This window comes from Microtus oregoni, unplaced genomic scaffold (genome assembly GCF_018167655.1).
Source record: "Microtus oregoni isolate MIOR12 unplaced genomic scaffold, Mior012 000046F_ref0000063, whole genome shotgun sequence".
In the NCBI taxonomy this organism is placed as follows: Eukaryota; Metazoa; Chordata; class Mammalia; order Rodentia; family Cricetidae; genus Microtus; species Microtus oregoni.
The window spans coordinates 3192491-3208625 of record NW_024543220.1 but is presented as its reverse complement, the minus strand read 5'-3'; the positions used below and the strand labels follow the sequence as shown (position 1 = coordinate 3208625).

Genomic DNA, 16135 nt, shown 5'->3' with positions numbered 1-16135 from the left:
CAAGAGAAGAATCTCAAATGGCAGAAATACACTTAAGGAAATGTTCAGTATCCATAGCCATCAGAAAAATGCAAATCAAACTCTGAGATACCATCATAAACGTGTCAGAATTGTTAAGATAAAAACTCCAATGATAAATTATGCTGGAGAGGATGCAGAGTAAGGGGAACACTCCTCCATTCCTGGTGGGAATGCAAACTTGTACAACTACTCTGGAAATTAGTATGATGGCTTCTCAGAAAATTGGGAATCAACCTACTTTAGCACCCAGCAATACCACTCTTTTGCATATACCAAAAGGGTGCTCAATCACACTATATAGACATATGTTCAACTATGTTCATAGTAGCATTATTTGTAATACCCAGAACCTGGAGACAACCTAGATGCCCCTCAACTAAAGATTGGATAAGGAATATGTGGTACATTTACACAGTGGAGAACTACTTAGTGGTAAAAAAAACATAGCATCTTGAAATTTGCATGCAAATGTATGGATTTAGAAAAAAAAACACCCTGAGTGAGGTAACCCAGACCCAGAAAGATGAGCATGTATGTACTCACTCATAAGTGGATAGTAGCTGTTAAGCAAAGGGTCCTGCACCTATAGTCCATGACCCCAGTGAAGCTAAGTAGCAAGGAGAACCCTAAGAGAAATATATATAGATCCCCCTGGAAAGGGCAAGTAGCCAAAATAGCCTGAGAAAATTTGGAGCATTTGGGTCAGGGGAGAAGGGAGGGCAGAAGTAAAAGAGGAGAGGAGAGGGAGTAGGAGAACTAGAGGGAACGGGCTAATCAAGATGGAGGAAGGACAGAGACAGAGAACACACACACACACATATGATTCACCTTATTGCTTAGCTTCTTTAGAATCATGAACTATGGACTCAATGTCCTTTGTTTATAGCTAGTATCCACTTAGAAGTGAGTACATACCATATTCATTTTTTGGATCTTGGTTGCTTCACTCAGGATAGTGCTTTCTAATTCCATCTATTTGCATGCAAAATTCAAGATGTCATTGTTTTTCATCATTGCATAATACTCTAATGTGTAAATGTGCCACACTTTCTTTATCCATTTTTCAGTTGAAGGGCATCTCGGTTGTTTCCAGGTTCTGGCTATTACAAATAATATTGCTATGAACATAGTTGAACAAATACTTTTGTAGTATGATTGGACATCTTTTGGGTATATTCCCAAGAGTGGTATTGCTGGATCCTGAGATAGGTTGATTTCCAATTTTCTGAAAAACCTCCATACTGATTTACAACATCGTTGTACAAGGTTGCATTCCCACCATCAATGGATGAGTGTTCCCCTTACTCCACATACTCTCCAGCATAAGCTATTATTAGTGTTTTTGATCTTAGCCATTCTGGCAGGTGTAAGAAGGTATCTCAGGTTTGTTTTGATTTACATTTCCCTGATAGCTAAGGAAGTTGAACATTTCCTTAAGTATCTTTTGCCCATTTGAAATCTTCTATTGTCTAAGTGTGTGGGTGCACCCCTCACGATCCTGAGTTCCTTGCTTGTGCTCTCTCTCCTTCTGCTCCTGATTTGGACCTTGAGATTTCAGTCCTGTGCTCCAATGTGGGTCTCTGTCTCTGTCTCCTTTCATCGCTTGCTGAAGGTTAATATTCAGGAGGATGCCTATATGTTTTTCTTTGGGTTCTCCTTATTTAACTGGGAACTCACCAAGACCAGCTGGCCTGGGTCTGGAAAAGCCTGGGATAAAACCGGACTCTCTGAACATAGCGGACAATGAGGACTACTGAGAACTCAAGAACAATGGCAATGGGTTTCTGATCCTACTGCACACACTGACTTTGTGGGAGCCTAGGCAGTTTGGATGCTCAACTTACTAGACCTGGATGGAGGTGGGGGTTCCTTGGACTTCCCACAGGACAGGAAACCCTGATTGCTTTTCGGGCTGGGGGGGGACTTAATTGGGGGAGGGGGAGGGAAATGGGAGGCATTGGCGGGGAAGAGACAGAAATCTTTAATAAATAAATAAATAAAAAAAGAAAAAAAAGAATTCTATTAAGAATTCTTTGTTTTGTTCAGTACCTTATATTTTAATTGGGTTATTTGGATTTTTACTGTCTAATTTCTTGAGTTCTTTATATATTTTGGAGATCTTTTCCCATTCAGTATGTTGCTTTTTTTGTCTTATTGACTGTGTCCTTTGCTTTATAGAAGCTTTTCTGTTTCAGGGGGTTCCATTTATTTATTGTTACTCTCAGTGTCTATGCTACTGGAGTTATATTTTAAAATTTCATTAGCTAAAATGAAAGTAGGACATGAAAGAAATGGTAGGCTAGGGAAAATAATAGAAGAAAAGAATTGAGATTGAATGGGAACATGTCCTGGAATTAGAAATAGGGAGTGTAGCATAGTAAAAGATACAAGAAATAAGGAAGTATGGCTAAAGTGATCTGAGAAAATTGGAGAGTAATTTAAATATGAAATAACCACGTGGCATCTATAAACTTCCACCATTCCTCTATGACATTCCAAAGAACATGCAAGGAACAAACTGGACTTCATATTCCATGTACAGAAACTCTCCTGTCTTTGGATGGTACCATTTACATGGGGTAGCAAAAAAACAAAAACAAAAACAAACAGTGCACCATTAGAGAAACTGAAAACTCTATGTTCATTTCTTTCCAGAAATAAAATGTCCCTCCCCAAAATGTGTAGTTTGTCCCATGGGATCACTGATATGATTGTCAGCAGAACATTTAGCTGCCACCTGCAGCCAGTCTCACATGCCCAAACGATTTTCATGTTTTCATATGGCCCTGGAGCGGCATGCCCATTTTAGATAACTTCTCAGGTGAAAAAGAACCCATCCAAATCAATCCCTTCTAAACTCCTCCAACTAACGTGTTTGTGAAAAGTGAAAGTATGTGAATAGTTGGAACAACCTGACAGACATGGCAACACAACAGTCCTTCCATGTAGGTATGAGCCTAGGAGGAAATGAATGAGAACAGGATGCAGAAATGACAACTCTGAATGGCTCTTCATGTGTGAAACTCACCCAGCCATTCCAGTAACAGGATCACAACAAATGCTATGAATCCTATGATGGCTTTTCCTGTAGTTTCTTCTGAGTTTCAATCCTCCACCTTCCTGTCAGTTTGCCCCCTCAAACCCATTAGTCAAGGTTTTCACTAAGCTTCTCTCCCACCGCTGTTAAGTACAGAACCATTACTACTTTTCAGAGACATCAACCATGATATCACCTCCCAGCATCTGACAGGAAGAATTCCCCAATCGGGTAACATTATTAGGCACAGCTGACACACAGCTGGCACACATTCCTTCTATGGATAGCTTGTACCATAGGAACTGTAGATAATGCATCTTGTAGAAGATTTAAGTTAAAAAATGGATTCAATAAAAGAAGAGTCACCACTGACTGAGGCTGATTCTGTAATTACACATTTACTTGTAGTTATGGCCATCTTGGGGATACCTGTACAAATTAATACTGATGATATGCCAGCATATGTCTCTAGTAAAATGAAACTTTTCCTGCATATTACAACATAAAGCATATTACAGATATACCACACGATTCTACATAGCAAGCAGGTACTTAATAGTGCTGTTTGTATCAGAACATATTGATTAATGTCGCCTATATTGAGTGTGACCATTTACAAATCAGTTAACTTTGTACAAACCATCCCTCACAGCAGGTTTCAGTGGTAAAAAGCAGAGCATCTAAAAGCCAACACTTGTTAGGAACTATACCACCTTTTTTTAATCATCATTGATGTTCTAGTGCTGATCCACAGAACCCTTACATTTTCATTTCCTATTAAGTAGATAGGTCAAGTTTAGAGTAACAGAATTTAGAGACAATTTATAGACTCTTTTGGGTATAAGGTTTTTCATAGCCACCCACAATCTATAAGAACTAGACCATATTCAAATTTTCTGATACAGCTTCTTTCATAGGCCCTTTCTCATCTTCTGGTGTAGGAGGTCCTTCTTCTCTTTGTGTGTTGCTTTCATTTGGTTGAATAAAGAGACTGCCTTGGCCTTTTGATAGGGCAGCCCCACATTGGTCACCCTACAACAATCTCCTGTAAACATTCAAGAAATATGTTCAGGATTCTCACCCAAGGAGTAATTTACTGAAGAGGGGAAAGAAAGAGAATGCAATTTTTGGAGAAAAAGTGAAAGAACACTCATATCACAGGAATTCTTTCAACCCTCCAGGGATCTAAGGCAGAATATGGTGCTGTGACCTTGCTGGTGCTCATAGACAAGTCTCAGAGTATGAAGATCTCTTTATTGTTAGCCTGAACTGTAAGAACAAATCCTATAATGTAGTTAGCATATTGCTATCTTATTTTCATGCTATGAAATATGTATAAAACTACTGCTTGAAGGAAAAGTCAGGTATTTCCACATTCCAGCATTCACCATCCAGGTGGCCCACAAGGGTATTTTTCTCAACAGTATTTGGAAGATCATTTTAGCTGGAGTTATGTTCAGGTTCATTATTCTCACTATGATGCTATAGCTGTTAAGAAATATTGAGGGGCATAACACAACTGTGTTATACCGATATATTGTGAAGTTTAAGCATTTAATTTTTTTGCTCCCACTTATCACCTGAGATCATTTTTTTTACGTTATCAAGAATCATAGGTTAAGAAGACTACTACAGATCATAACCATCACCTCATATTCTAGGGTGAGATGAGTAAGGTAGATTTATCAAACCAGCTGTTTACACTCCATTTGAAAGTCGATGCTATTTTTTTTTTTTGCTATTAATGCCAATATACAGATTCCTTTGTATATTTCTCTGAAACATTCTTCTAGTCTCAATTCAATGATTGGTATCTTAAATAACTGCTTTTTGATTTTGGAAAGAATGTTTATTTTCATTTTGTGTATACTTTATGTTGTAGTCTTCTATGGGCCTTTTATTTATTCTAACCTGCATTTTATAGATGATTAAGTTGTCTTTACAGAGTGAGGTTAAAGTTTCTAAGTTCATGCATTAGATAGTGTAAAATTTGAGCATGGTAGTCATACTCTAGAGTGAAATGTTCTGATGAGACCATTATGGTTGCCTCACTCTTATATCTTAGATGCCCTCACCTTGTGAAATGCAGATAACAGATATTGTCATCTCTTTTTCAGATATGAGAATCTACATCTCTGATGAGAAGTGACTTCTTCATAGATGATATCTGAACCCATTCCTCTGAAAACTGAGGTTGGTTCCTGTGACATGAGGGGCTGCTCATTGGAGTTTCTGTCCTGCCTAATACCCCACAGCCGGCAAAGCCCACAGAAAATCACACAGAGATCTCCATAAGTTATAAAACTGATTGGCCCATTAGCTCAGGCTACTTATTAGCTCATGTAGCTTCTATTAACCCATTGTTCTTATCTATGTTAGTCACATGGCTCAGTACCTTTCTCAGCGGGGTAGCTCACATTTTGTTTCTTCAGTGTTCTGGGCAGGAATGGTGAGGAATGGGCTTCCTCCTTCCCAGAATACTCCTGTTCTCATTGCTCCACCTCTACTTCCTGTCTGGTTGATCCGCCTATACTTCCTGCCTGGTCAATCAGCATTTATTTAAAATATGATTGACAGAATACAGACAATTTTCTCGCACCACTTCCCCCTCTTTTTTGCTTCCATCATTCTGTTGCTATTGAGTAAATGTTTCTGATGTCTATGTATTGTAGTAAACAACTTAAGAATAAATTTTCTCTTCATGCCTGATGATCAAAACAGATGATGAATGGATGCTCGAAAGAAATCCCACACTAGGTCAGAAATAAGAAATAGTTATTTCTTTAGGGGCAAACTCACAAATCAGAATTCTCTGCTTAAACAGTGGACAAAGATCCAATCCCACAATCCAATAATCCAAATGAGCAGCCGGGAAAAAAAAGGAAGAAAGAAAAGGGGCAGATGCAGGTTCTGCATCTGCGTATATAGTATTAGAGGCCAAGCCTTAGTAGGCAGGTAACTACAGCTACAAGCCTTCCTATAGCACCTCCCCCTTTTGTTTAAATAAGAGAGTTCTAAGCCTAATACAAAATTATATACAATAAGAACAAATATCCTATCCTAACTAGCTTAAGTCTTGTATAATAAATAACTTGGCCAAGTCATGAGAGGAGAGTAACTACAATTATCTAGTATTCAACTCCATTGAAAATCTGAGAAGGGAAATAATGTTACTTGTGTAAGTAGGAAGTGCAATCAAGCAACTTCCAAAATGTGCAACAAATGACAGAGACAACTGGCTACCTGGGCAATCACCCAAAGCCTCATTTGCAACATTGAAGCAATCAACTTTAGCTAAGCCCTAGAATATCTGACAGACTATTTTTAAAAGCAAGAAAAATTTTGAAACTATCTTACCCTGTCTTGGCAAGATTAGACAGTCCTGCTTATCAATTTCCAGATACTATGTATCTTCTCAGTGATTGAAGCATGGGCATTTCTTTGCCCAAAGGCCAGTTTTTTCCAAGAAGACAACACGCTCCAAGTAGAGTGTCTTCGGTGCTTAACATTCTCTCAGGAATAGATCAGTGCTGCCAGGAACAATTGTGTCTCACTTCAACAGAACTCTAAGTTGTTTAAAGATCATTTTCTACAGCTCTTTGAAGTGGTTGAAGATTATCTATGAAGAATATAAACTCTATGTATCTAAAAAACCTGATTAGTCTAACTATAAGTATGACAAACATAGATGACTATTGATCTATAATTCTTAATATCTATAACTTAAAGACTAAGACAATAAATGAGGACAATGACCTCCAAATGTAAACAATGTGTAAGTATCCTGATCAGAGGTAGAAATGTACACTGCAATATAATAAATTTATATAAATTTGCAATATAATAAATTTATATATAATAAATTTATATAAAAATGTATTAAGCAGAAGTAGAAGCATGCATGCATACAATATTCAATATAATTTAACTTTGTATGAGGATGACATTTTTTCTATGGAATCCTGTGAAAACAAAATGAGGGTTACGTTCAAAGATTAATGCCTGGAAAAATTGCAAAGGGTCTCTGAGTAATTGGTGGAGGTCTGGACAGAATGTTGTAAAAATATATGCACCATTTTAGCTAATCAAGATGGAACCATTTAAGCTGCTGATATCCAAAACAGGTCTTGTAGTAGTGGTATCAAGATCATGAAATCATATCATCCAGGTGGAGGTGGATCTTCTTCCTGGAAACTTCAAAGATTACTGAAGGAAAATTCGTTGTTCATTGTGGAAAACGTAAGCATTATTTACATAGACATATACAGACATATATGTTAAATAAAAAGTATGATAAAGACAAAAATAGATATGAAGAAAAGTAAGAAATTTTTTCTAAATACTCTTTTCTTTCTGCCCCATATCATGGTTCCTGACATGAGACAGAAACTCTGGGTTTTTCTTTTTAAAAACATTATTGGATTTAAAGAAAGACAAAGCCATCATCCAGCTCCAAAACCAGCTCTCTATATATTTATATACATTTTTAAAGATTTGTACTTACAAAACATATTTGATTTTCTTGATGATCCTTATTGTGTAGTTACTTTTCCATCTGTCATTATTCAAACATCGAGGGTCCCTTGAATTTTTTGAAGATGAGTGTTTTTCTGCAAAGACAAAAACAGAACCCTGCCTCCATCCTATATGCTTTCCTTACCATCTGTATGGTTATCACCATTGTGGATGAGTTGTTATTTCTCCTTTTCAAGAGGGTTTTCCTCTTCAAACCAAATCTTTATTAGTTTTGACGGTATCCATAATTTTTCTTCTCCTGTGGAAACAAGAGCAAAGTCCCTTCCCCAATGTAACACATCTTCTGGCTTCCTTTGTGAGGTCAGCACATCCTTGAACTAAACCAGTTGATTTAATTTAGAAAACTTTTCCATTAACCAATGTCTTTATGCTGCTCTGTCTCTTTCTCGTTAGCATTAAGAAAATTCAAGGTAAATAAAGCATTATGTAATCTATTTCTGGGGACATTTCCCCACTTTTTTTGTTTGTTTAATTTAATCTTTCTATAACTGCTTGACCTGTAGGATTATGTCATATACTTGTAATATACTTAATATTATATTAAGCAAAAAAAATTTCATTTTCCTAGGGACATATGCTGGGCCATTATCTGTCTTTATATGTGCAGGTGTACCCATGATGGCCATAACTTTTAATAAATGTGTGATTACTGAATCAACCTTTTCTGATCATAAAGGAATTGCCCACTGAAAACCCAAACAAGTGTCAATGGTGTGGTATACATATTTTAATTTTCCAAATTCTGCAAAGTGGAACATCCATCTGCCAGATTTCATTCATTTGAGTACCCTTTGGGTTAGTCCCTACAGGTCATGGTGTTTGGTTATAGAAAGAGCAAGTAGGGCATCTCTGTATAATCTCCTTAACTTGTTGCCATGCAATAGAAAACTCTTTCTTTAAACCTTTGCTATTGGTGTTATGCTTTTGATGAAATTCTGAGGCCTGCAACAAACTTCCAATTAATAATTGATCAATTTATGCTTTACTTTGTGCTACAGGGCCTGACAGACCTATGTGGGATTGGACGTGTGTTGTGTATATAGGACAAAGCCTATTCCTGATTATGTCCTGCACCTGGATTGTCACATCTGTGCAGCCAGGATAGCTGAGACTGGCAGGGGATGCTGGAATTGAGACACGGAGTCTTCTTTTCAGGTGGAAGACCAGCAACCTTTATTTTGCCCAGCTAAAACCTTTTATACCTCTACTGCTTCTGTGGAAAACCTTGGGCCAGAAAGAACACAAACATTCTTGTCAATTACAGACCACAAGAAAGTTCTGCTCTTCGTCAAGGGGAGTGAGGGCAGTTAGATCACAACACAGGATGAATAATGAAGACAATTTTGTATCATCTGGTATAAATTCAGTGGTTTCAATCTGCAAGATAACTCTTTCTGCATATTGTGAATCAGTAACTATATTAGGGGGTTCTTTAAGCTGGGCAGTGGTGGCGCACACCTTTAATCCCAGCACTTGGGAGGCAAAGGCAGGCAGATCTCTGTGAGTTCGAGGCCAGCCTGGTCTACAAGAGCTAGTTCCAGGACAGGAACCAAAAAAAAAAGCTAAAAAGAAACCCTGTCTCGAAAATAAAAAAAAAAGAGGTTCTTCAAAAATCCCTTAGCACCATGAGAATGGCATATAATTCTGCCTTCTGAACAGAATTATAAGGGCTTTGTTCTACCTTCCTTAATTCTTCTAATTTGTAACCTGCCTTCCCTGATTTATTAGCATCAGTATAAAATGTATTGGCTCCAGTTATTGGAGCATCATGTACAATTCTGGGAAGAATCAAAGAAGTTCTCTTTAAAAGGCCAAGTCTATTGCTTTTGGGATGGTTGTTATTAATTTCTTCCAAAAAATTAGCACAAGCTCTTTGCCATGGTTCATTGTCTACCCATAACTATTTTATTTCATCAGTAGTGAAAGGCACTATAATCTCTGCTGGGTCTACACCTGCTAATTGATGAAGTCTCAATTTACCTTTTATAATTAATTCAGAGACTTTTTTCACATAACTTTTTAATATTTTATGTGGTTTATGTGGTAAAAAGATCCATTCTAAAATGATATCCTCCCTCTGCATTGAAATTCCCATAGGAGAAATTCTGGAGGCAATATGACTAGAATAAAACTGAGATTTGGCCTATACTTTTGTTGTATGATAAGGCCTCTCTTGGGGATCCCAAAGAAAATCATAGGCATCCTCCTGAATATTAACCTTCATCAGGTGATGAAAGGAGACAGAGACAGGGACCCACATTGGAGCACCGGACAGAAATCTCAAGGTCCAAATCAGGAGCAGAAGGAGAGAAAGCACGAGCAAGGAACTCAGGACCGCGAGGTGTGCACCCACACACTGAGAGATGTTCTATCGGGAACTCACCAAGGCCAGCTGGCCTGGGTCTGATAAAGCCTGGGATAAAACCGGACTCACTGAACATAGCAGACAATGAGGACAACTGAGAACTCATTAACAATGGCAATGGGTTTTTGATCCTATTGCTCGTACTGGCTTTGTGGGAGCCTAGGTAGTTTGGATGCTCACCTTACTAGACCTGGATGGAGGTGGGTGGTCCTTGGACTTCCCACAGGGCAGGGAACCCTGATTGCTCTTTGGGCTGATGGGGGAGGGGGACTTGATTGGGGGAGGGGAAGGGAAATGGGAGGTGGTGGTGGGGAAGAGATAGAAATCTTAAATAAAAATAAATAAATAAATAAATAAATAAATAAAATACACACACACACAAAGAATAAAGCTACAAAAACAAAACAAAACTAAGATTTGGATTCACCCTGTCTACATGTGCCTCCTTTAGTTTTTCCTCGACAATTGTCAATTCCTTTTCTGCTTCAGCTCTTAGTTCTTTTGGACTATGTAACATGAGGGCTTGCTGGTTCCCACCGCTGGTAAGCCCCCGAAGAAATTACACAGAGGTCTATATTAGTGTTAAACTAATTGGCCCATTAGCTCAGGCTTTTTAGTAACTCTTATAAATTACATTAACCCATTATTCTAGTATATGTTAGCCACATGGCTCAGTACCTTTTTTATTGGAGCAGGCCACATCTTCATTCTTCTGTGTCTGGACAGGACTGTGGAGGAATGGGCTTCCTTCTTTCCAGAATACTCTTGTCCTCATTGCCCTACCTCTACTTCCTATCTGGCTGTCCCACCTATATTTCCTGCCTGTCTACTGGCCAATCAGCATTTATTTAAAACATAATTGACAGAATACAATTTCCCACACCAGGACAGTTCAAGTCTTTCTTTTGATCTAAAGTTTTGTTTAAATGAATCAGGTGTTATCCCAACAACCAGTCATAGACTGAAAAGGTCTCCTAACAATCTTTGAAAGTCATTAAGAGTTGGTAACCAGTATCTCCTAATTTGTGCCTTTTATGTTCTAATTTTCTACAAGCCTATTTTATAACCTAGGTAATTGACAGAATATTTTCTCTCTATTTTTTCAGGAGTAATTTGCAATTCCCATTTTGGCAAAACTTTCTTTACTTAATCAAAAATTCTTTCTTAAGTATCTATGTTTGAATCAAATAGCAAAATGTCATACATGTAATGGTAAATTATAGACTTAGGAAATTGCTTACATATTATTTCCAATGGCACATAGTGGGGCTATTGAGCATTCCCTGTGGGAAAATTGTCCATTGCTATTTCCTAGTAGGCTGAGAATTATTATAAGTAGGCACTGCAAAGGCAATTTTTTCTCTATCCTTTTCTTTTAAAGGTATAGTGAAGAAACAATCTTTTAAGTCAATAGCTATAAGAAGCCATCATTTTTGTAATAGAGAAGGGAGAGTAATTCCAGATTGTAGAGGGCCCATACATTTAATTATCCTATTGATGGCTCTTAGATCTGTCACCATTCTCCATTTACCATTTTTTTTACAATAAATACAGGAGCATTCCAAGGGCTAGTTGATTCTTCATTATGGTGGACATTTAGTTGCTCTTGTACCAGTTGTTCTAAAGCCTTGGCTAGAGGCTACTGTTTAAATCATATTGGTTTCTCAGTTAACCATTTTAAAGGTACAGCTGTTGGTAACCTCTAAAGGTTCGCTAGTTGCTTTATGTTCTTGTACAGCCTGAATGGCTGATGACTTTTGTTCATAGTATCTTATTATCTCCTTCCCAGAATTTCGAGTTCTTGGGACTGCAGGAATGTTAATCTGCATATTTCATTGCAGCCCCATAAATTTATTGCAATATCAGCTACATATGGCCTCAGCTTCCCTCTTTGGACCTTCTGGCCCAACACAGTTAACCCATCTTGTGCTTTGTTTAACTTGAAATATGGTTCCAATTCCTAGTAATTGAACATCTGCCTCTTGAAGAGGCCAATTTGGATGCCAATATTCTGGAGTAATGATACTCACATCTGTACCCGTGTCTATCAAGCTAACAATAACAATGCCCTTTATATGCACTCTTAGCTTTGGTCTTTGATCATTTATAGAAGTTTGCCAGAATATACGTTTCTTATTTCCTATTGGAATTTTTGAGTTATTTGCCCACCATGTTTATGCCATCATTTAGAACAGTATGGTCTTTTACAGAAGGCTCTGAATTTTTTAAATTTTCCTAGTGTGACATGTCCTCCACATGGACCACTTTTGGCTTGGGGGCCTGTGAGAGACCCCTCAAGGAGTTTCCTGATGGTATTTGGTTGCCTTGTTTGTCCCTTGTTTATCTGCATTCATTGATCCAATGTCGGCCTTTGCCACACCTTCTACATATATCTGAAGACCAAGGTCTCTTATTTTTGCCCTTCCCAGAGAAGATATTGTTCCTAGAAATTCCCTGTCTACAATTCCTTCTCAGACGTCCTATTATACCATAATTAAAACTTTTGGCCATTTTATGTCTCCTCATTACTTTGGAAATTGCTTCCCTACCCAAGATTCAGCGTTATAATCAAATTTATTGTATGCAAAATCCATTCCTCCATAGGTGCTGATATAACCTTTAAATGCCCAATTATCTTTTGCCTTCTAAGTAGTTTGCATTTTCAAAAAGTAGAGATTAGAAAATTACACTTCTAGCACCTGGGTCTGTTATTCCTACTTGTATGTCTTACTTAATCTTTGCAAAAAGTCAGTAAAGAACTCTCTGTTTCTGTTTAACCCTGGTATATGGTTCAGTTATGTTTCCTAGTTCTTGAATCCTGACCCAAGCATTTAAGGCTGCTTTGTGGCATAGGGACAAAATTTCTTCGTCATAAAAAGCTTGGACCTGTGGGTCAGCATAAGGGCCTTCACCAAGAATTTGATCTTGGGAAATCTCAAGGCCTCTTGCTTTTCCCTGTTGTTCCATATTTTTGGACTTCTCCCTGAAATAAATTCTAAACATCAATAAAGGTCCATCATCCAGGACTGCTGAAACTAACTGGAAAAAGTTGTGAGGGGTTTCCCTGATATTAGAAGCCCAAGTCTTTATCATCTCCTTAACAAATGCATAATGCAAGCCATAAGTTACATCCACATATATAGTATAAGAGACCACACCCCAGTAGGTGGGTAGCCACAAGCTACAAGACTTCCTACAACACGTGTCCACAGGTAACTTTAGTTTTCTTCTCTCATCAAGGGAAATTCTCTTTGAAACAGACAGTAACACATAAGTCTCTTTTTTAAAAGCACATTCTACTTCCTATTTAAGTTTTTTTTAAAATGGTGTTTGAACCATTCTATTATGAGCCTATGTTCATAGAAACTCCATGAATATCAACTGCTACCACCAACTTCTCTTTTACACATCTTTCCCCTCTCACCTACAATTTTATTACTTGCCCATACTGGTGCTTATTGTAAAGATGCCCCACTCCTGTGCACTGCAGACTGAGAACCATCAATTATGACTTGTAGCAGTGAGCCACAGACATCAGTCACTGGTCTTTGATGATGACACCTCCAGAGAAGTGGTGGCCAGGGTTCTGGGACACCCAGTTGAGAACAAATTTCTCTGGACAGGGTAGCCTCTGTGATCTTTTCATCATCCTTATCAGAAAAGCCACTAGAATGATGATAAAGGGAGAGGCAAATTTATTATAATGTTGGAAGGTGGATCCCTCAGATTTATATTACCCTTCTAATGAGTTGATATTATTCTTTGAGCAGAATTACTAAGAGAAATTAAGGAACACCCTGTCCCTCATAAATAACATAGGATTTGAGGTTCCACACAAAGACTCTATGGGCAGCTTAGAAATACTTGTTGAAAAATTGGTTTATTTTTTGTAACTTTCAAGAAGGTCTAGTTCTTGTAGATAGAGGGTGTCTATGAAACCTACCACTCCTGAATAGCCTATGAATGGTCTCTAATCTTCTTTACTCTAACGTGTTCTCAATCTACTTAATAGGAAATGGAAATGTAAGAGTTCTGTGGTCCAACAATAAACACCAATGATGCTAGAAAAGGATGTTGAGTTCCTAACACATGTTGGCTTTTAGATGCTCTGATTTATAACCTGGATCATGGATTTTAGACACAGTGGGTGGGAAAAGGTGAGATTTGATTAGTGGAGTAGACATGAATACAATGCTCTACGTTGATCTCAATTTCAAGATATTTGCCCTTCATGGTCATGTTATATTAAGGTCACCAAGGAACATGGAGATTATACAAATAATAATGGAAATACAGGTCATGATGACACTAAGGCTGATAAATGTAGACCTGAATATCTGTATTAAACAAAACTAGTATATTCTAGTATAAACAGCTTTTGCTAAAAGTCTATATTCATTTTGAAGAATAGAATGGCTTTGGGCAATGTTCAGCAAGATATCTGAATAAGGGTAAGGTACAGGTAAAAATGTAAGATTTAATAAATACTACTATTATGTGTAATAAGAGTATAGTCCTGTTCTCAGTCAAAGGTGAACCTTATTTTTTGTCTTAAATTATCCCTAGGATTTTAATAGGCATTGCATTGAATATGTAGATTGCTTTTGGTAAGACTGCTATTTTTACTATGCTAATTCTACCTATCCAAGAGCATGAGAGGTCTTTCCACTTTCTGGTGTCTTCTTCAATTTCTTTATTCAAAGATTTAAAGTTTTTGTCATACAAGTTTTCCACTTGTTTGGTTAGAGTTACTCCGTGATATTTTATGCTATTTGTGGCTATTGTGAAGGGTGATATTTCTCTGATTTCTTTCTCAGACCTTTTATCATCTGTGTACAGAAGGACTACTATTTTTTTTTTTTTAGTTAATCTTGTATCCTGCTACATTACTGAATGTGTTTATGAGTTGTGAATGTTCCTTGGTAGAATTTTTGGGATCACTTATGTAAGCTATCATATCATCAGCAATTAGTGAGAGTTTGACTTCTTTTCTGATTTATATCCCCTTGATCTCCATTTAGTGTCTGATTGCTCTAGCTAAGACCTCAAGAACTATGTTGAATAGATATGAAGAGAGTGGACAACTTTGTCTCATTCCTGATTTCAGTGGGAATGCTGGGAGTTTCTCTCCATTTAGTTTGATGTTGGCTGTTGGCTTGCTGGATATTGCCTTTATTTTATTTAGGTATGTTCCTTGCATCCCTGTTTTCTCCAAGACCTTTATCATGAAAGGATGTTGTATTTTGTTGAAAGCATTTTTGGCATCTAAGAGATGATCATATGGTTTTTATTTTTCAGTTTGTTTCTATGGTGGGTTATGTTGACAGATTTTCATATGTTGAACCATTCCTGTATCTCTGGGATGAAGTCGACCACATGGTGGATGATGGCTCTGATGTGTTCTTGGATTTGATTTGCCAGTATTTTATTGAGTATTTTTTTTTTTTACCAATGTTCATGAGTGAAATAAGATCTCTTGAAACTGAAAAGATTCTGTAAAGCAAAGGACACGCTCGATAAGACAAAATGACAGCCTAAAGAATAGGAAAAGATATTCACTAACCACACATCAGACAGAGGTCTGATCTCCAAAATATACAAAGAATTCAATAAATTGGTCATCAAAAGAGCAAATAATCCAATAAAAAATGGAGTACAGACTTGAACAGAGGAATCTAAAATGGCTGAAAGACACTTAAGGAAATGTTCAATATTTTTAGTCATCAGAGAAATGCAAATCAAAACAAATCTGAGATTCCATCTTATACCTGTAAGAATGGCTAAGATCAAAAACACTGATGACAACTTATGCTGGAGAAGTTTTGGGGTAAAGGGAACACTCCTGCATTGCTGTTGGGAATGCAAACTGGTATTTGGATGTCAGTGTAGCAATTTCTCAGAAAAGTAGGAAACAAACTTCCTCAAGACCCAGTAATATCACTTTTGGGTATATATCCAAAGGATACTCAACCGTGCCACAAGGACATGTGCTCAGGTATGTTCATAGCAGCATTGTTTGTCATAGCCACAACATGGAAACAACATAATTATCCCTCACCCAAAGAATGGATAAGGGAAATGTATTACATTTACACAATGGAGTACTACACACAGGAAAAAAAAGTAATGACATCTTGAATTTTGCAGGCAAATGGGTGGAGCTAGAAAACATCATT

The 16135-nt window shown here is 37.4% G+C and overlaps 1 gene segment (V, D, J or C); it reads right to left on the bottom strand.

Annotated features, from left to right (window-relative positions):
* The window catches only part of LOC121435425, a 289312-nt gene that overhangs the window by 85312 nt on the left and 187865 nt on the right, over positions 1–16135 (bottom strand). Inside the window, 1 exon segment of the C gene segment in view lies at positions 12846–12865. Within this exon segment, the coding sequence occupies positions 12846–12865 (20 nt within the window).